Source organism: Phaseolus vulgaris, chromosome 3 (genome assembly GCF_051622355.1).
Source record: "Phaseolus vulgaris cultivar YP4 chromosome 3, ASM5162235v1, whole genome shotgun sequence".
Lineage (NCBI taxonomy): Eukaryota > Viridiplantae > Streptophyta > Magnoliopsida > Fabales > Fabaceae > Phaseolus > Phaseolus vulgaris.
The window spans coordinates 53,836,594-53,857,137 of NC_143500.1; the positions used below are offsets into that span (position 1 = coordinate 53,836,594).

Genomic DNA, 20,544 nt, shown 5'->3' on the forward strand with positions numbered 1-20,544 from the left:
AAATTTGTTTTTAATTTTTATAATATAATAAAAATTTACACAATAATTTAAGTTTTAAAAAATTGATGTATTTTTTTTTTTAAATTATGTTAGAATCTTATTATAATTATTAAAAATTTGACAAATATTTTGAGTTACGTATCTTACAAGTATCAACGTATATCCAACACAATCACCCATTTATTAAATTTGACCGAAGATCATAAATAATACATAATGAATTAAAAGGATATTGGCGGAAAGAATGTAATAAATGGAAGAAGAAGAAAATGTTGTTAGCAGCCTTTCATGTCAAACACTTTTGCAAGTCCCATCGTCTCTGTCATCTCAGTCCACAAGACTTGGGACTCATCGTATGAATATCGTATGAATACGGAACCGCGGTGGTGACGTGTTGCCCACATCCCCTAATCTCATTCTCGAAGTGCGTTCATGTTGGCCGCAATCTCTCTCTTTCTTTCTTTCTGTTTATGCATTTGTTTATGAAGTTAGTGTCTAATTGCTGAGTCAGGAAAATGGGTTTTGGTGATTCCAACAAATCCACATGATTCCAAAAAAAGCACGTTTGAGCCACACTTTGTCTCTCTGGCTTTGTTTCCTTTGTCCCATTCCTATCCCCAACTTTCTTGTGGCTCTCTCCTTCTCTCAGATTCAATTACCCATTTTTGTTTTTAACTCCTTAGATTCTCCGCCACCTGAACATTACCCATTTCAAGCCTCACACCCGTACTCCACTTTTCCTTCCAGATTCTTATAACTAACTTCTCTCTCAATCAAAGCTGTTGCCTTTTCTACCCTTTTCACTCTGCGTCTCATCTCATCCTTTGGGCACTCCTAGAGCTCGGTAAGATTCTAGATTTACCACATATTCAAAAGTTTGTTCATTGAATCATGGGCTGCTAATTCTAAGTGTTATTCCTGATTTCGTGTTTTTGATTGAAAGCTAGTGTATGTGAGTGTCGTTTCTTTCTTCTTTTTCTACTTCTTTATGTTTATTTATTTTTAGTTAGATGATTTCTGACTTGTATTGTATTGTTTGGGAGAATTCCGCAACAGCAATTACCAGGCCATTTACTTCTGTTTTGTAATTTTGGTGATGACAATGCAATCCCAAGTAACAAAAATTGATTCTGCAACTTAACTTGAAATAAGTTGGTGTTGTTTGGTTTAAGAGATTTAGAGAATAATTGACTTGAAATTAGTACAATCAACTGTACTATTGTTTACCTATTTTCACTCATCTTTCTCCTCACATTTTCTCTATTTATTTTCAACCAAATCGTTTTAAATTTCTACTTTATTTCGCACCTATTTCTACTCGTCCTTTTTATTTCTATTCATGTATTTCTTTCGTCCCTACCAAGCAGACCTTAATCACTACTTAACTTAAAGGTGTTTATTCTTTGATTGAGAAACTAGAGGTTTTGTATGAGTTGATAAGTTATAATTTCATAAATTTGCACTGCAATTCCGTTTGTTTAAATGAAAGTCCTGTTTGATCTGCTGCAAAACAAAAGCTTAATGTTTCTTGTTATGTCCCATATTGTTTAACTTGGCTGTTTTCTCAAGGATCTTACTTTTCTCTGAGTTCTTTATACTAAACCATTTTATATGTTCATGTTTCATAGTCTAAATCCTTTGTTTCCCACTTTCCCTCTATGGAATTTATGTTTTGCAGATGGGAGACGTGGCTAAGGACCTTGCAGCTGGGACTATTGGAGGGGCAGCACAGTTGATATGTGGACACCCCTTTGACACTATCAAGGTCAAGCTCCAAAGCCAGCCCGTACCACTCCCTGGTCAGCTTCCCAAGTATTCAGGTGCATTTGATGCTGTCAAGCAGACAGTAGCATTAGAAGGGCCAAGAGGTTTATACAAAGGTATGGGTGTTCCTCTTGCTACAGTAGCAGCTTTCAATGCAGTCCTGTTTACAGTGAGGGGACAGATGGAAACATTAGTGAGGTCCAATCCTGGCGTCCCCCTGACAGTGAATCAGCAATTTGTCTGTGGAGCTGGAGCTGGAGTTGCAGTTTCCATTCTTGCATGCCCAACTGAATTGATCAAATGCAGGTCTGATGGTGTTCTTCTTGTCATGATCCTCTTTAATCTTTTTTCCTTTCTATCAGCTTCTATAGTTTTTTAGTGGTTTTGGAATGTTTTATTCCTTTTCTCTTTATAAAATATGGTATGAATTTTGACCTGTTTTATTCATTTTGTTTTACTATAAGGTATCTATTCTTTAGGTGCACATAATATCTTCAACAAACTCCATTCCCTCTCTCAGTTGACATAAAACCAGTTTGTCATTTAGGAAAAAATCAAATGAATTCTAGCTACAGATTAGTCTTTACTAACTTTCACTTTTAACTTTTGTTACTTAGACATCACCATAGGTACTACAAATATGTATTGATCCTATGCTTAACTTTTTTCATCCATGGTGAATATCATCAGGTTGCAAGCACAAAGTGCGCTAGCTGGCTCTGAAACAGCTACTGTGGCTGTTAAGTACGGAGGACCCATGGATGTGGCCAGGCATGTTCTCAAATCAGAAGGGGGCACGAGAGGTCTTTTCAAGGGCTTGGTCCCCACTATGGCCCGAGAGATACCAGGAAATGCTATAATGTTTGGTGTATACGAAGCATTAAAGCGAAAGTTTGCAGGGAGCACTGATACTTCTGGCCTGAGTAGAGGTTCTCTGATTGTTGCTGGAGGCTTGGCTGGAGCTTCTTTCTGGTTCATTGTTTACCCAACTGATGTTATTAAGAGTGTGATTCAAGTAGATGACTACAGAAATCCAAAATTTTCTGGTTCATTTGATGCATTCAGAAAGATTAAAGCTTCACAGGGCTTCAAGGGCTTGTATAAGGGTTTTGGTCCTGCTATGGCCCGAAGTATTCCTGCAAATGCAGCATGCTTCTTGGCATATGAGATGACAAAATCAGCTCTGGCATGATTAATTCTCATAGTTGGTCTAATATCAATCAAATTCTCATGTTTCTTTTTCCTTTTTCTTTTTGTTCAATGAACATATCCATTGACATATAACCACACAAGCGCGTCTTCTGTTATTTGCTTCATTCAACCACAGATTCTTTCACCACTAGTAAAGCAAATACTTTTCAGTTTCAGGTGCCACATTATGCTCTGAATAATATTGTAACTACATTGCTTTAAAGGGTGACTTTAAAGAGAAAATTGTAATCTCTCTGGATTGACTCGTACCATTCCAAAATTGTAAAATAATTGGAGCCTGGAAGTGGTTATATGCATTTGTTGTTGTTTTTTTATTCGTGGACTCGATTAGTTGTAACAATGTAAAAATGCACAAGATCCTTTGAAGGAAGAAATAATGTAAAAATGTTAATGTTTTATGCAGAACTAATTATACAAGAGATGTGTGATATGCATCACCAAACCACAACTGAATCAAGCTCTGTAGCTGCTGAGTTACCATATACAGCACATGTCAAATTCTATAATATTTCTATTCACTCAGGATACTGCTAATTTTTGTATGTTATTGTTACAATATCTTCTGGTTTTGTTTTGCACTGAATAATGTGATGTACCCTTGGCTCATAATCCACACTTGTAGGAATTTCCTATAGCTATAAAAGGGTCTTATACTTCTCCATCTCATATTCGCTACACTGATGATGCTAATTTCAGTGTTTAATGGCGTAATGATGCTTGAGGGTGCATTGAAATGAAAAAATAATAATAATTCTTCAGTGTGTTAGGGAAAGAAAACAAAAACAGCGAAAAAAACTGAAGCAAAAGATCCCTTTTCCCTTTACGAAAGAATAGACTCCAGGAATATCTCAAGCAACATATAATTATTTAAGGGAAATAATTGGATGCATCAAACAGAGAATATAATAAAGCAGACACCAAAATTTTAATGCTGGAAAATTTCAGTGTGAGATAAAAATCTATGAAACAAGTAAAAGTGAAATGTTTTACTAAATAATAATCAATTTGTAATCTCCAAAATCTAATACAAAAATTCTCTTCTGTGATAAGGTGGATAAGAATAAAAAAATATAAAGAGATTGATACTAATACTTCTTCACTGACAAGTTGCTTCACAGTTTTTCTTCAACATTGTTTTCTTTTTCTTCTCTTGGCAACACTCTAACCCTCTATTTTTCTTCTTCACTGTAGCTTACCCTGTAAGCCACCGTTCTTGATGCCTCAGTGACTAGCATGTTATTATTAGTAATTCTCAAGTTTTTTTTTAAGATAATTAGATAAATAATCGGTTAAGTACGATAAGTATTAATATATTTTATTTAGTATAATTAAAAAAATAAGAATAATATTAGTATAAAAATTATAATTCTTTTAATTTTGTACATCACTACAAGAAAATCATGAAATAGAAACTAATTTGTAGAAATCAAAATAATTAGTTGCAATAGTAACTAAATTAGATACCATTTTAAAAACTAAAAAGAATTTTGGTTTCTAAATTAGTTTCTATTATTTTCTATTATTGTTAAATAGTTTCTAAATTGGTATCTAATTAACAACCAATGTTTTTGCTACCAAATTTAGAAACTAAATAATGGGTAGTTAAAACCTTAGTTGCTAATTAGATACAAATTTAGAAACTATTTAACAATAATATAAAATAATAAAAACTAATTTAGAAACTAATTTTTTTTAGTTTTCAAAATGATCTATATTTTAGTTCCTATTATAACTAATTATTTTGGTCTCTAAAAATTGGTTTTTATTTCACAATTTTTTTTAGTGCATGTTTTATTGATCATGGTGTTTTAAGTAGAGTAAAAGAGAGGTTTGTCAAGCCTATAATACTGCTTACTTTCATGATGATGTGCTTTTTAAGTGTAAATACAATCTTAAACATTTGATAGAAAGAGTGATATACAAACTTGTGAGAATTTTACCATTCTTGATTTAATTTAATTGCAATTCTTGTTTACTTTTAAGTTTTGAAATAGATTTTTAATTATCTTATTTTTTTAATACTTTGGATGTATGATTCATTTTCTCTTTAGCTCACAATATTTTCCTTTCAGGATTTATTGGAAAGATTGCTTTCTTGTTTTCATTAGAATTCATTAGGAAGTTTGATTTTTTGTTTTCATTTTTAGTGTTCATATATTATTTTCTTAGTTTTTCTTTTGCTTGGAAATGTATTTATGAATTTGGTGAAACATATTTTGTACACATATTTATAGAATTATTTTACATTGAATGCCCTTCTCATATACTTTATTTTTAGTTTTTAACCCATTTTTTTTAGAAGTAAATGTCCATATTTTCTTTAATTTTGTACATTTGGCTCATATGACCTTTGCTTACTATTTTGGCCATAACATTTTTTTGTAGATATTATGTTTGGCTGATTTTAATTGGATTGAGTTCTACATTTCCAAGCTTTAAAATTGACATACATTTTGTTGTTTGATATTTTTCATTATTTTTTGAATGTTTGCAAAACAAGCATGCAAATTCAATTCTCATTATTTTAGTTTAGACTTTTGTAATTGAGCTTATGAACCTAATTATAACTCACATTTGACATTTATGCTCATGTTTACTTCGTATTTTAGAACATATATATTGTCTAAATGTGTCCTAAATTTTACTTAATTTTCAATTTTAATTGTCTTTCTCATCTCCTTTTGTTCTTTTCTCTCAAATTCTATTTTGACTATTCATTTTTTTTCTCTCAATATCTCAGAATTTTGTTTGATATTCTTCGTCTATGGATAACTAATTATTGAGGATCAATTTTTAAAAAAAGTGATTACATAATTTTTTATATATATTTTTATTAATAAATCTACTTTATTCCAAATAAATATATCTATTTTAAAATAGAGAAGAAAAAGCTCAAATTCGAATAACTTGAGAAATTACTACAGAAAAATTATTAAATAAAAATTAATTTATAAAATAATAAGTAACTGATTATTTTTTATCTTTAATATTAATTTTTATTTAATAATTTTATATCGAGTTGTTTTGAAACTTCTCCTTCTTTATATTAAAATAGATATATTTATTAGTATTGAATTTTCTAATGTATCTCCTTAAAAGTTGAACCCTCTTATTAATAATCTTTAAAATTTAGAATTAATGTAGTATTATAATATTTGATATGATTTGATCCATAGTTGAGCAGTGACAATATCCCCTACATATCTTTGAAAAGATCGAAAAAGATGGTGGTTGTAGGTTTGGGTTTGACTTTACTAAAGGGTAATGGTGGTTCTAAAACAACTATGGATATTATTGCTTTGCGGAGTTGGTAACAGTGTTAATGCGTGATGGTGTTTGGACGGTGGAGATAAAGATAGTGCTATCACAAAGTTACAAGCAAAAAACAAATACCCTTATAAACTTATAATCATTATGAAAATATTTAGATAACAATGTTTATAGTGTAGTTTAAATACTTACACGATGCCAACTATGTTATTAAGCATGTTTTAAAAAATTATTAAGTTGTATAACCTTCATATAATTTTGTTATGAAGAAGTCAAATTACATTGATATGATTTAGATCTTATGAAAGTGAGATCGTGTCATGTCGAAACAATTCTATTGTAATAGTAGAAGTTGTGTCACATTCACACGACTTTAACCAATGTTATTTTTTTAAAAAAAATTGTTTCATGATTTTAGTGTAATTTCAACTGAAGTCGTATCATCTTGACACTACTTCAGTTGAAATTAAATTAACTTAAGTTTCATCTTAACAAGATTTCAGTATAATTTTAACTAAATGTGTTACTTTGAAATTACTTTAGTTCAAATCAAATTACATTAAAATCATGTCACATTAACACTTACTAAGTTAAAATCAAATGATCCTGAAGTTGTGTCACCTTAGTACTAACTAAGTTGTGCTAAAGTGACATACTTCATTTTTAAAAAAAATTAAATTTCATCAAAATCGTATCAAAGTGACACAACTTCTTCATAATACACATGTAACAATGAATAAACATATTAGTCTCGAGTGCATAGTCAAAGACACGTTGGAAAATAAATAAAAACAGAATAATCAAGTATGATGCTAATCTTACATCATTATGTTACAAGAATACAAGATTAACTACAATTTCCATAAATACAAATTTATAAATAGATTTGCTTGAAATAGGTAAAAGTTATGTTTTAATAATATTTATCACTATCAACTATCTAAAAGTACTAACTTAAAACATTGAAACACATTTTAGAATTATACATTCTTATCTCATGACGAAGGATATCATTATTATCACCATGAAGACATCTAAAAAAAAATATAGATTATTACATTTTTTAGGAGCTTATGATTTTTTACAAACCATTGTATTTCATATTGATTACATTACATTTCCTAAGACCGACCGAATGGAACCAGGTATCTTATGTATCATTTTCTTTCTAATTCACAATTTTCTTCTACACATAGTGCATATTTTGCTAACATCAAAGTCACTAAAGAATCTCACACTTATGTTCGAGCTATCTTTGACCCAAATTGGCAAAAAACAATGGACGAAAAGTTTTTCGCCTTGCAGCTAAATCAAACGGGACCTTGACACAATTACCCATGGATAGAAATCCATCGTATGCAAATGGATCTATAAAACCTAGATTAGTAAGAATTATTAAAAAAAAATTATATTTGTAATTTCTAAAATAATTAAAACGTGGAGGCGAGGTGAAATTTTATTTTCTGAATTTAAAATTTCATAGAGCTTGATACTGAGACACATACTTTAAAATGAATGGAGCATGTATAAAACAGTACGCTATAATTGAGTGAACGTGGATGAGGTTAGTCCAGCCACGCTCAAATAAAGAAAATTGCATTATTTTTTTATGCTGATATATTAACAGACACTAAAAACATACACTTTATATTTTAATAAATTAATATTTGAATTTATTACAAAAACATGTATTTTAATTTTATTTTATTTTTTTGGTATGAACAAAATCTTTTTCATAAAACAAAACGACAAAATCATACTGAATTAGGTGTCAGACCATTCCGTTTTGTATTCATTCATATTCAGTGATACAGATACACACCACACCAGCACACACAAAAAACCATTTTTATTCTCGAAATTACCCTTTTTGAGTTCGCAAATCTCTCTCTCACTCTCAGCGCACGCTATGGACCAAACCAACAGCTTCAGCGCAGAGCAGGATCCGACTCAGACGCACCCGACCCGTCATCACCTGGAGCCCCCATCCGGGTTGACTCCCGAGGAGTTCCTGGACCTCAAACCTTCCATCATGGAGCACCACACCTACTCCATGACCACGCGCCAATGCTCCTCCCTCCTCGCCCAACGAATCCACGCGCCGCCGCAAGCTGTCTGGTCCGTCGTCCGCTGCTTCGACAACCCCCAGGCCTACAAGCACTTCATCAAGAGCTGCCACGTCAAGGAGGATTTCCAGCTCGTCGTAGGCTCCACTCGCGACGTCAACGTCATCTCCGGCTTACCGGCAGCTACCAGCACCGAGCGCCTCGACCTCCTCGACGACGACCGACACGTCATCGGTTTCACCATCGTCGGCGGGGAGCACCGCCTCAGGAACTACCGCTCCGTCTCCTCCGTGCACGGCTTCGAGCGCGATGGCAAGATCTGGACCGTTGTTCTGGAATCTTACGTGGTGGATGTGCCCGAGGGGAACACCGAGGAGGACACGCGTCTCTTCGCTGACACCGTCGTGAAGCTCAACCTGCAGCAGCTCGCGTCTGTCACCGAAGGGATGAGCGCTGACGGTGACGGTAACCGGAACGGTAAGTCATAGCTTCAGCCACCCAAACCCGAAGAAAAATGGGTTTAAATTAAAAGAATAAAAAGAAAGAAAAAATATTTCATTCCGAACTTTTTTATTTTCTTTTGTTTTTCGGCGAACCTGTTATTCTGATTTTTATTTTCGCTATTTGAAATTACGATTATACCCTTTATTCCTTTGGGACTGGCCTGTGAAATACCCTTTGTAATGCTATCGTGGATGTTGTTAATTTCCCTCTAATTACACACTGATTTTCACATCCCATTTTCATTTTTATTCTTTATCTTTATGCTACTTCATTTAAATTAATTTATTTCACCCTAACTATTATTTTCAATATAAAAAAATTAAAATGAATACTTTTTAATGTTTAAAACGTCAATGAAAGTTTAACAAATAAAAACAATTTTCGCACTGTTTAAAATAAATAAATAAAATTAACAAAATATTTTAAACTTTGTCATCATTCACTTTAGAATAGGAGTATGGGAAATTTTTAAGGTCACTCAAACTTATTTAATATTAAAAACTATAAAAATTAAAGTCTGAATTTAAAACTAATATTGAATATACATTAGTAGGATGAATAATATATAAATAGAAAAAACTTACAAATATCTTAAGATTTTAACCACATGTTGCATCTGATAAGTATTACGTGTTATCAGAAACCATCATCTATTGCATGATTTGTTACCCCCTGTAGTAGGTCAATTTAATTATATTATTTAAGAATAGTTAATGCACTGCATTCATTTATTTATTTCTTTATTTTTCTGAAGGTAGATAAGAAAATTAGATTACATGAAAAGGAGACTAATAGTTGAGAAACACTAAATGCTCATTTCAAGTTTCACGTAAAACATTAAATGCACATCATCAAGTACTCAAACTTTCATAAAGACAAATAAATGAAGATGAGAAAGATGTATTTATTGAGAAATTGAGAAAAAATGTTATATATATATATATATATATAAGACTACTTTTAGAAGAAGTTTTACATTGAGACAAATCAATATAAAAGTAATTGTGTTCTTTAACTAGTGTTCAATTTTTGAGCTTTCTGTGTTAGTGAAAAATATCAAATTTAAACATTATTATTTGTTGTTACTTTGTCATTGATTTTCTTATAAGATCATGTGTCTTTTGAAAACTACAAATGATGCCTTCCAAGACTTCCAAAAAGATTTTAAAATTTTTTTATAGACACATTTAACCCATTTATTGTGTTTTTCTTATTTTACATACTATTTATACAAAATTTTCACTTTTCATGAGGACTTGTAAAGTTTAAAACACAATGTATATTAATCTTATAAAATCTTAAAAATTATAACTTGCATCTTTATAGAGAAGTTGGAAGTTTGATAATAGTTGTTTTGTGATTAAATTAAAAGAAAAACTAATTTTAATATAAAGACGATTACTATTTAATACTATAAAAATGATAATATATAAGTGATCAAGTAATTCTAATTATTTTTTAATTAATTCAATAACAAGTTCCCTAAACAAAATTCAAAACTTATAGATAAAGAATAAAAATTAATAATAACACTAAAGTACATGAGAGTTTGTGTTTATTTAGCAAGTTAGGTTAAACATGTACTAAAATCTTAACAACTAATTAAATATCAAACTAAAAATTAGTTTATAAATTTTATTAATAATAAAAATTATTAATAAATAATTTTTTTAATTTTTAAAATAATACCTAATTTATTCAATAACTAATTATTTTTAAATTATTTTTTATTTAATAATTTCTTTTATAATTACTTAACTTATTTGTTTATTATTTTTCTTTGCTTTTTTATTTTTTAATTATAAATAAATGAAAAGCATTGATTCTCATCACTCTCTCACTCATGGTGGGACGGAAGAACCCTGTCAGTCTCACGACCATCGAGTATGCTCTGCAATTCTTTTATGATATCTTTTTCGTATAATTCAATTCAAAATTTAACAAAGATTCATCCTATTCAATACGTGTCAAAATTCTACTGCTCTTTAATCTCTCAACAGTACCACAAAATTTTAGATCAATCAACTTTTACAATAATACTTTTTATTTATTTATATGTATTTATAGTGTTACTGTGAATAATTAAATATTATAATGCATTGAAATTTTATTTATGAAATAATTAATATTTCCTTTTTAGTATTACATATTTAAAAATTAACTAATAAATAATTATGTTATTAGTACGAATATTTTTTAATTATTAATAGTTAATTATTTTTATAACACATTAAGTTGAGTTTGTAAATTAAAACACGAATAAATAAATATATATATATATATATATAATCAATAAGTAATAGGAATTTATCTTTATCCATTAGTGATCTTATTTGAACAATTACTTTATCTTTTTTGTCTCCATCTATCTCTTAGCAATTTTGTTATTGTATAGTAATGGTTAACACTTAGACAACTATTATTTGCAAAGACAGAACCATATAGTCTTTTATAATCAAATATATATTTTTCATGTTAAGCAATGAACTTTCTAATTCTATTATTTCACACCTATTCATGATATTCAATTAAAAGATTGTGTTTCTTTCATTTGCAATGATTAAAATATTGTTTCTAGTAATTTCTAGGATTTAATTAACTTGTTGAATTTTTATTAATATTCCATATGTTGGTCAAGGCTAAAAGAGACATGAAAACAAGTTTCATAACCACTCATGTGATTTGATCCATGAGTTCTCTCAATTCTTGGTTCCTTTGTGATTTTAATCAAAGTTAACTCAATATTATTATTTTTATGGTTTAGTTTAAATTTATCATTGGTGCCAATATGAGTTTTGATTCATGTGATCTTACTTAATTTCTATGATTCAATTGGTTGAATATCTACTTTGATCATTTTATAACAACCTATATAAAGAGATATCTTGTTTTTTATTGTTAAAATAATTTTTTCGATAGATTCCATATTTTCTTAACCCATTCATGGGCTATATTGTTTTCCTCAAACATTTTGGTTAGTACCACATCCATTAATCATAACATTCCAACCATCATTTTCTTTCTCTTTACTTGTGATATGCTTAATTTTATGGATGCTTATCATTTCTTATCAATTAATATTAATTGGGTTTGTTACACATAAATGCTTTAATCTAGCATTTTTGTTAACTTACTTTTTATTTATTTATTTTATATCTAGGAATTCAAAATGTACATATGATTTTCTAAATTTAGATTTTCCTACTATTTTTTATAACTTTTTTAAATTTAAAGCATATTTGTTGAATTTTACTCAAGGCCCATAAATAAGGCTCACTTTTGCATCGCTAATAAAAGTCTATAAATAGACTAATTAAGCTTGTATTAATAACATTTTAGCTGTTTTCTAAATTTTCATATTGAGTTATCTCATTTTCTCTCTTATTATTTGTCTTCTTTTCTTTACCGTTGCACATTTTGTAGTTTTTCTCTAATTCGTGCAATGTTCATCTTGCATAATTGATCATGCATTATGCTACGATAGCTTGAATGTCTAGAATAAGTTTCCATGATTAATATTAAGTATTGAACCGTTTGAACTCATGCATTAATTGATAAAAATTCAGATCTTATAATCGAATTAGATTTACGAAACATCTTAAATTAAACTTAATTTAATCAAAATTCACCAAATTAGTCATTGTAAGAAGTTTGCATAAATTAATTAATGCTTAATTAGTCCATTTAGAATCAATTAATCAATTAAAGTTTGATTATTTAGTTTAAGTGGATAATTGTTGTATTTTAGGTTAATTGTTTACCTCTCTTGTTTTTGTTTCATATTGTTCTCCGTCGATCTACCTTTCCTTCCTTCTGCTTCAACAATCTCCTTGTACTTCCCTCGTTTCTCTAATTCTCATCTCCGTGAACTTCAAGTTCGGATGGTACCTGCAAAAGACACTTCAACGTTTAAGTAATATGTCGGTATTCTACCCTTAGAGTTATTAGTAATGAATGATGACGTACTTGATTATTGAAATTTGTTGCCTATTTATATGATTATTATAGGTCTTTTGTTATCGCTCGGATTAAAGATTTGGTTTGTAATTAAAAATGTATTACCTAGTGTTTGATCACTGATTAGTTTTGTTAATCTTCTGTTTGAGCGTAATGATTTTAATTATGTCGGTTGGTCTTGACCGGATACTAGACTCAAGTGTCGTACGAACGCCACCGATACACATATTAACTTTATTTTTATTATGTTCTAATTTGAAACAAATTCCCTACATTTTCGAAAGGGTGGCTACACAAAAATGTGTCCACCCTACAGAATGACAGAATTCATCTAATGTTTTTCCCTGCAAGTTCATCGATGACTTCATCATAGTTCTCTTCTCTCCACTTTAATTCTCATTGGGCAAGCATCATTTACTGTTTATTCTCCCCACAAATTATGGTGATAAAATGCAGAATAAAGCAAGGTGTAAATAGAAGTACTGAATCTTTCTTTTCAGATCGATCACCACCAAGATTATCAGAATCAAAATGTTATAACTATTTGAATGCCAAACTTTTAATTTTGTTTTATTACAGACCATCTTTCAGCTTCCAAAAACACTTCCAAATTGCCTTGCCTTACTAACAGAAAAATGAATTTGATGTTCTCAAAAACATTAAAAAATAATTTCAATATAATTGTTCTATAAGAACACACGAGTAAGGTAAGAATAATCAATTTACTCAAGATGACTTAGTAATTTTTCTTTCTTAGTGTCATCTCAAATAAAGCCAGCCAAAGAAATCTTCCAGAACTGCCATTAACAAAATTACTTGACATAAGAAATGAAAAATAAATGCAGAAGAAGCACTTGGAAACAGGAATAAGATGAAATTTTAACATGCAATCCATTGTATTACAAAAGAACATGGGCTAACCTACACAACAAATATTGTCTGTAAACCTACTTAGGCTCCTGTCCAACCATCCAATTGTGTTCCCGATCTTCAATACAATGCCAAATGTATAAAACCAGTAAAAGTAAAAGGATTGCAGCCATCATGGTCATCAGAAAAAGAAGAAAAAAAACAAGGGAAAGGGAAATGAAGGACAATGAGCAGCCAAAACCTACTCCTTACAATCTTACAGCTTGCCAGTACTTTACATGCCAATGAAAAAAAGATCAGTTTTTTAAGAACAAAGATGAGTTTAGTTAGAAGAGAGCATGATCTCCAATGAAAGACGAGGCTAAAAATGAGAAGGGTATTTATTGATCTCACCACCTTGGACTTGTGATGGGGAAAAAGCCTGAAGGAGACAAAGGAAACAACCCAGGAGAAAGGGGAGGCTGCTGCCCGGGGCCAAAAATCCCTGACTGCCCAAAGGGCGAGAAAGGGAAATTAGGAGTAAAAGGAGATGGAAACTGAATGCCAGGGGAGAGTAGTGGAGGATAAGAACCCTGAGGAGACAGGAAATTCATGTAGCCATTTGGTGAAGGCAAGAGAAACTGTGAGGTTGGAGAAGGTAAAAAAGGAGGTCCATTTGTTTGTGGGGAAGGAACAGCAGAAAGATGAGGAGGAGGAGGGTTTAATCTTGGAGAAGGGAAGATAGGATTATTAGGAAGCAAAGCAGAAGAAGGTGGAAGAGGTTGAACTTGGCTTCCCTTTGAGCCTGGATCTGTTAATGAATGTTCAAGGTATCTGACATAGGCAGAGATTGGTGACACAGCTTGAGGAAAAGGGTTAGGTGATGGTTGTCTAAAGTGAGCAGTTGTAGGTGGCAAGGTGTTGTTATTGTAAGAAGAAGGCAATGGAGGCCTGACATAAGGTAAAGGAGGAGGCCTGATCTTCTGCAACCTCATGCTCTGAGGTTTTGGGGAATTGCTCTGAGGAGGTTTTGATTGAGGATCCTGAGAGGGAGACCCAGTAAGCTGCTGAACAATATCCCTGAACTCATTCTTGCTGATGTTGTAAACCTGAGGCTGAGGCTGTTGCTGTTGTTGCTGTCTAGTTCCATTAACGTTGTTGTTGTTGTTGCCATAATTGGGCTGGTGTAATGGACTCTTCCTAATGTTTTTTCCTGTTTTGTTCACTCCCAAGTTGTCGTTATGCCTGGTTTTTGAGTTATCCATTTTGCTATAAATAACGACAAACTCAAGTTCAGAAACTTCTGCGAGGACAACCTGGAACTTGAGAACTAAAAACAGAAACACCAATCAGATAATCAACCTCAAAGTCAAACTGAACCGTGATCGTTATTGATCGTATCAACAACACCCCAAATGAAACCCAGAGAGATCAGAGAACATACCCTTTTGGGAAGATTCACACAAGCAAAGAGAAACCACCTCTCACGGATGGAAAGAAGACGGATTTCAGAGCGATGCAGAAAAGAATCGAAAAAGATTGGAACTTGTCGGGAGGGTGTAATAGTAATGATGAGACTTTGAAGAATGGGTTAAGCTTATAAGAAATAAGAAGACAGAGAGAGAGAAAGAGACAGAAAATCTTATTTTATTTTGGTCGGAGTTTCGTGTTGTGTGAGCAAATGGAAAAGGGAAATGACATAGAATGGTTGTTTAGGTCAAGAAAAAACTGTTATGGAACCAGATTCATGTGTAAATTATGTCCATAACATAGATACAAACAGTTACCTAGTAAAATATAAATTAAGATTATCTTGAAAATCTCGAAAAATTAAGACATTTAATATATATAAGAAAATAAAAACTTCATCTAATAATTGATTATAAGTAGTTTTTATGAAATTAAGTGCAAAAATTCGATATGGACACATATTGTTGGCTTATTGTAGTAGTAAGAGGAGAAGTCTTAGATTCCCTTAGATATGATGGTCACGTTTACCTCCATTGGTACTCAAGTCAAGTTATCACGATGGATAAAGATGTGTATAGAATTGATAATCAAGATCAAAAGGGTGTAATTTGATTTAATAAAAAGTTACAGGAATGAATAGTCAATGTTTTTTAAGACGTTAATTAACTCACCCTATCATTCTAAATGAATGTTTATTGATCATAAATTGTAATTGTTTAAAAGAAAGGGAAAAAGTATTTAAATCCTAGAAAAGTTATTTTTGTAATATATTAGTTAAAGATGAGGTTTGAAAATGAAGATGGTAACGTCTGAATGGGGAAGAAAGACTGGGTCAGACAACGGAATCAACGCTGCTTTTGGTGTTCAGTTCAATTTTGACTACTGAGAGTGGGTTGATTTAGGGATAAATCATTCTATCCTAACTAACAAATATATAGTGCTAAACATTTAAAATAATTACTAATTTTTTTTAAAAGATTATAAAAATAAAATTCGTCATCATTCCGTATTAATAGCATCAAGTATTTGCGTCTAAATCTCACTCAAACATGGAAGTGTTTTATTTTTTCAAGTTCTATAAGAAAAGTAAAGAAGTAAAAGAAAAACGCAGAAGTTAAGAGTAAAAGAGATAAGGTAAACCGACAACAATCGAAAAAAAAATAATTGTTTTTTTGATTCCAGTCTTGTTATCTAAATCTAAAAAAAATTAATAAAATAATTTAAAGATTATAATCCATTATTCAAAACTAAAAATTATATATTTAACTGTTAAATTACATCAATACATCTTTTTTGTCTGGTCTGATTAAAAATACAGTTAATCTTTCTAAAAATGGTATCTTATTTAAACTTTTGTAAAAGAAACTAAAAATCACGTCGACAAAAGAAAATGTCACTAAAAGGGACCCCTTCTAGATTTTCTTTACCAGACATTACATCTGCAAAATTAATGGATCTTTTCCATCGATAATACAACTACCTAAAAATTAATTGATAAATATAAAATATAAAATGTGTGTTTAATATTTTTTATAAATTTTAGTTTTGTTTTACAGATAAGAAGTAGTTTTGGTAGTTACTGTTTTAGAATTTTTATTATTTTAAAATTATTATAAATTATAACACATGATTGTAGAAGAATCTAACGCCAGCGCACGTGAAACGTCTAAAACCGTTTAGAGTGAAGTTTCGTCCAAACACGGCGCAATTAGCAGCCTGGGCTGAACTTAGTTTTAGACAAAGTCCAAACTTGGTTGGTAATTTTGACTTTGGATGTCTCAATCTTATCACAAATCATTATTTTAGCTATAAAATTATTGTAAATTAATTGAAAAATTGCACCTTCTGGTTTCCATTAATAAATTTTGTATATGTTCTATCATTAAATGTTTTTTTTTTATTCTCTGTCTAGTAAATTTCTAGTTCATATGATATTTGCAAAAGTCATTCCAATACTTAATTGAGATTTCGATATTTAGTGTCTAGTGCAATTAATGCGTGATGATCAGTATCTTATCTTTAAAATTTGTGACTACTTATATAATTATTATAGATACTTTGTTATAGAGTTGAATTAGAATTTTAGATCATAACTAAGAGCGCATTAACTAATATTTAATCATTATTTACTTTCGTTAACCTTCTGTTAGTCTTAATGAAGTTGACTATGTCGATCGATTTTTATTGAATATGAAAACCTTTAACTATTTTCTAGACCCGACCGGATACGATATAAAAATTTTAGACTATGTTTGGTGACAAATGTGGCGGAATGAAAAGGAAATAGAAGATGATATCTATTTCTTTGGTTGGGTGAAAGAGACATAGCATGAAGAAATTTAAAGAATGAGTGGAGTGTATTTTGCATAACTTTCTCTCTCAAATGCCACAAAAATGGGAAGAAATTATTACTCAATGTTCACTTTTTCATCTTATTCTCATGTTATTCCTAAAGTTATTGTTCCAATTTTTATCACAAGTTATTAAATAATAAATATTTTTTATAATAAATTTGTTTGACTTAAAGTGAGTCTCAAATTTAACATATTACCTAATTCCTAGGATATTAAATTGGATTTAACTCGATTAAAAATATTAAATGTAATTCATTTGGATTAGGTTAATTCATGGAGTTACAATAAGCACTCCTACTTCCAATTTTATTTTCATTATGTTTCTTTAGATAACTTTTAAACTTAACAATTTTGTATATTCTATTTTTTTTTCTCATTTATCTACTTTCCCTCTTTATTTTCTACCCTCAACCAAACAAAATGTTAGTATTTAAATTTCCATTATATATCTCACCATAGTATTTTGGATGAGAAAATATTTGTGCCCACAAATATCTCTGAATAGAATTCATAACTGACACTAAGTATATATTTGTAATGATATTCACGTGTAATAAATATAAGTAAAATGAATACACGTTAATTAGTATGGTATATTTTTTTCAAAAAATCAACTAATCAAAATAAAGTTATTAGTGAAACAAATATCAACCATTGAAGAAATAAATTAATTTAATTTTATGTGTGTATTTTTTTATTTAATCAATGAAAGTTATTTTTTTTTAAACTTGTACTTTATAGCCTAACTTATTTAAATTTACTTTTTAGAAAATATCAAATTTATATCTACTAATATTTTATTATACAATTTTATTTAAATTATAATTTGAAAAAAAACTATCGTAGTTTATATTTTGAAGAATTATTAATAATTTTATTTAATATTAAAAATAAAATACAAATATTTGTTACTATAAAAATATTTATAGATTTTTTTTTTATGAATACCCAACGAGACATTAAGAAAGAATATTGATCCAATGGATCCAGGCCCAGCAAATCCTCACTCATATAGGCATACAGGTGCAAGCTCTTCTTTGCGGCAATTTCTCTTTACACCATATAATTCTAACATACAGCAAATCTATTATTGAAAATGACATAATTAACCTTCGAAAATGACGAAATAATCTTAGATAAAAAAGTGTGGATAAAAATTACTTCCAAAACTCATCTTTCAGAAATATTCCGGATTTAAATTTCCAGAACAATCCTAAACCCTAAACACATTTTTGAATTTCAAATTTTTTTATTCATAATGCATTTTCAATTTTGTGTTTTAGATTTTTTTTATCTAAAATGTATTCCTTTTAGTTTTAAATTATATTTATCATTCCAGATTTTAAAATCTGAAATAAGGGTAATTTTGAGAATTTTCAAAAATATAGGGTGCAGGATAAAAGTGATATGATGCAAGAAGAAGATGAACATGGTACGAAAATAAGGTTATTTATTTTTCATTAAGGGTGTGTTTGGATTGGGGAGGAGATTTGAAGGAGTGGATTTGGAGTGATTTGAGAGGGAAGTGAAGTTGTTTGAATTGGTGTATGTTAGACTAGATTTATGAGGAAAGTTTATTGGAGTTAGTGTGTGATGTGATGATTGTGAAAGATTTTTTAAATGTAAAATGTATAAAATATAAGTTTTTACAAATTTGATAAATATAATAAATTTTAAAAATATTATAAATAATTTAGAAATATATATTAAAATAAAAATAAATTCAAATCAAAAAAATAATATTAAATATTATTTAAAATACGTATTAATAATTAAAATTTAAACTAATCTTTTATTTATTATTTATTTTATTATAATACGAAAATTAATATTAATAATTAATAAATAAATTATAAATTTTATATGTATATATTAAAATATAATTATACATATAATTAATATAAAATTTATTAAATTTTATAAAAAAATAATATATAATCAACTTTCTCTTCAAATCCCTTCATGAATGCAAAGAAAGTTTAGACCAAAAAACTTTTATCGTTTTTCGTGTTTTAACTTCAATTCTTGTCTTGTTTTTTCAACTTTCTCTGCTTTCTCTCTTTTCTTACTAATCCTTGCCTTTCTTCGCCTGGATACAAAAAGACCCTAAGGATATAATGATCTTCTTCCTTTGTACCATTGTTGTAATATGGAAAAATTCGAATGCACAATCTCGTTTTTATTTAATTTTTTAACATATTTTAGATTGTATAGTTTATAATGTATTTAAGAAAAAAAATACATTTCAAATTATTCAAATAATATGTAAAACTTGAAAATAAGATTGTAATGTATAAAATAGTTTATTGTTGACATCTAATGCATGAGTAATGTCTTATTTAGTTGTTCTGCCGTTTATAATCATCTAATATTATAACATATTCATTACACCATTGATCAATTTCTTAAAAAAAGTATTATATAGGGAGAGGGCACTTCCATTAAGTAGAAAAAAAAAATGAGAAACAAACACTGGTTCTTGATTGCAATGGGGAAAAAATAGAATTGAAGGGAAAGAAACGAACACAAGAACAAAAGTGAAATGATGGGAAAAGAAGAGAAAAGAGGGAAAGGGGAAAATGAAAAATAAAGGAGGTTAAATATAATGAGATTTTAAAAATATTATTTTAAAGAATGTAGAAAGTTTGAGCAACTCATGCTTATATAATCCACACTAAAATAATGATTTTATTGATAAACAACTCTTCTCATTGGCTACTATTACAAGAAACTCTAAAATCTTACCACAACAAATCAATATTTTCTATCTTAAATGCAATTAAAATCATTCACATGGTAAAATTTAATGTTATATGTTGAATTAAACAACTTCATACAACATAGCTTATAGATGGTTCAACGAAAAGTACTAAAAATCTTGAAAGTAACCTTAGTTTCCAAATGCATAGTCTACTGTTTTAATATTAGTAGAGATATAAAATGTAGGTTAGTTAAACCCATTTAAAAATTAGGTATGAGAGGAGGAAAATAAAAATTAAAGAATCAAATGAAGTTATTTAAAAGATAAAACTAATTTTATGTAAAAGTTATTTTTGTAGAGATTTTATTTTAACTTATATTTACATCAAACACAAAGT

At 29.5% G+C, this 20,544-nt stretch overlaps 3 protein-coding genes across 3 annotated transcripts; 2 read left to right on the forward strand and 1 right to left on the reverse strand.

The window, feature by feature from the left end:
- Nucleotides 1-213: 213 nt before the first annotated feature.
- On the forward strand, nucleotides 214-3,290 carry LOC137808683 (mitochondrial carnitine/acylcarnitine carrier-like protein). The gene is made up of 3 exons (XM_068609931.1): nucleotides 214-844; nucleotides 1,679-2,070; nucleotides 2,455-3,290. The coding sequence occupies exons 2-3, from the start codon at nucleotides 1,679-1,681 to the stop codon at nucleotides 2,954-2,956; spliced, it is 894 nt and encodes a 297-aa protein (XP_068466032.1). The 5' UTR covers nucleotides 214-844; the 3' UTR covers nucleotides 2,957-3,290.
- Nucleotides 3,291-8,018: 4,728 nt separating this feature from the next.
- Nucleotides 8,019-9,047, forward strand: LOC137808685 (abscisic acid receptor PYR1). Its single transcript, XM_068609933.2, has one exon. The coding sequence runs from the start codon at nucleotides 8,156-8,158 to the stop codon at nucleotides 8,798-8,800; it is 645 nt and encodes a 214-aa protein (XP_068466034.1). The 5' UTR covers nucleotides 8,019-8,155; the 3' UTR covers nucleotides 8,801-9,047.
- A 4,580-nt stretch (nucleotides 9,048-13,627) lies between these two features.
- On the reverse strand, nucleotides 13,628-15,341 carry LOC137808684 (protein HAIKU1). The gene is made up of 2 exons (XM_068609932.1): nucleotides 15,067-15,341; nucleotides 13,628-14,952 (listed from the first exon to the last, which is right to left on the reverse strand). The coding sequence occupies exon 2, from the start codon at nucleotides 14,885-14,887 to the stop codon at nucleotides 14,033-14,035; it is 855 nt and encodes a 284-aa protein (XP_068466033.1). The 5' UTR covers nucleotides 14,888-14,952; nucleotides 15,067-15,341; the 3' UTR covers nucleotides 13,628-14,032.
- Nucleotides 15,342-20,544: the final 5,203 nt, after the last annotated feature.

Coding starts and splice junctions, on each gene's coding strand:
- LOC137808684 (XM_068609932.1), bottom strand. CDS start 14,887: ATGGATAACTCAAAAACCAGGCATAACGACAACTTGGGAGTGAACAAA.
- LOC137808685 (XM_068609933.2), top strand. CDS start 8,156: ATGGACCAAACCAACAGCTTCAGCGCAGAGCAGGATCCGACTCAGACG.
- LOC137808683 (XM_068609931.1), top strand. CDS start 1,679: ATGGGAGACGTGGCTAAGGACCTTGCAGCTGGGACTATTGGAGGGGCA. Junction 2,071..2,454: donor ACTGAATTGATCAAATGCAG/GTCTGATGGTGT, acceptor GAATATCATCAG/GTTGCAAGCACAAAGTGCGC.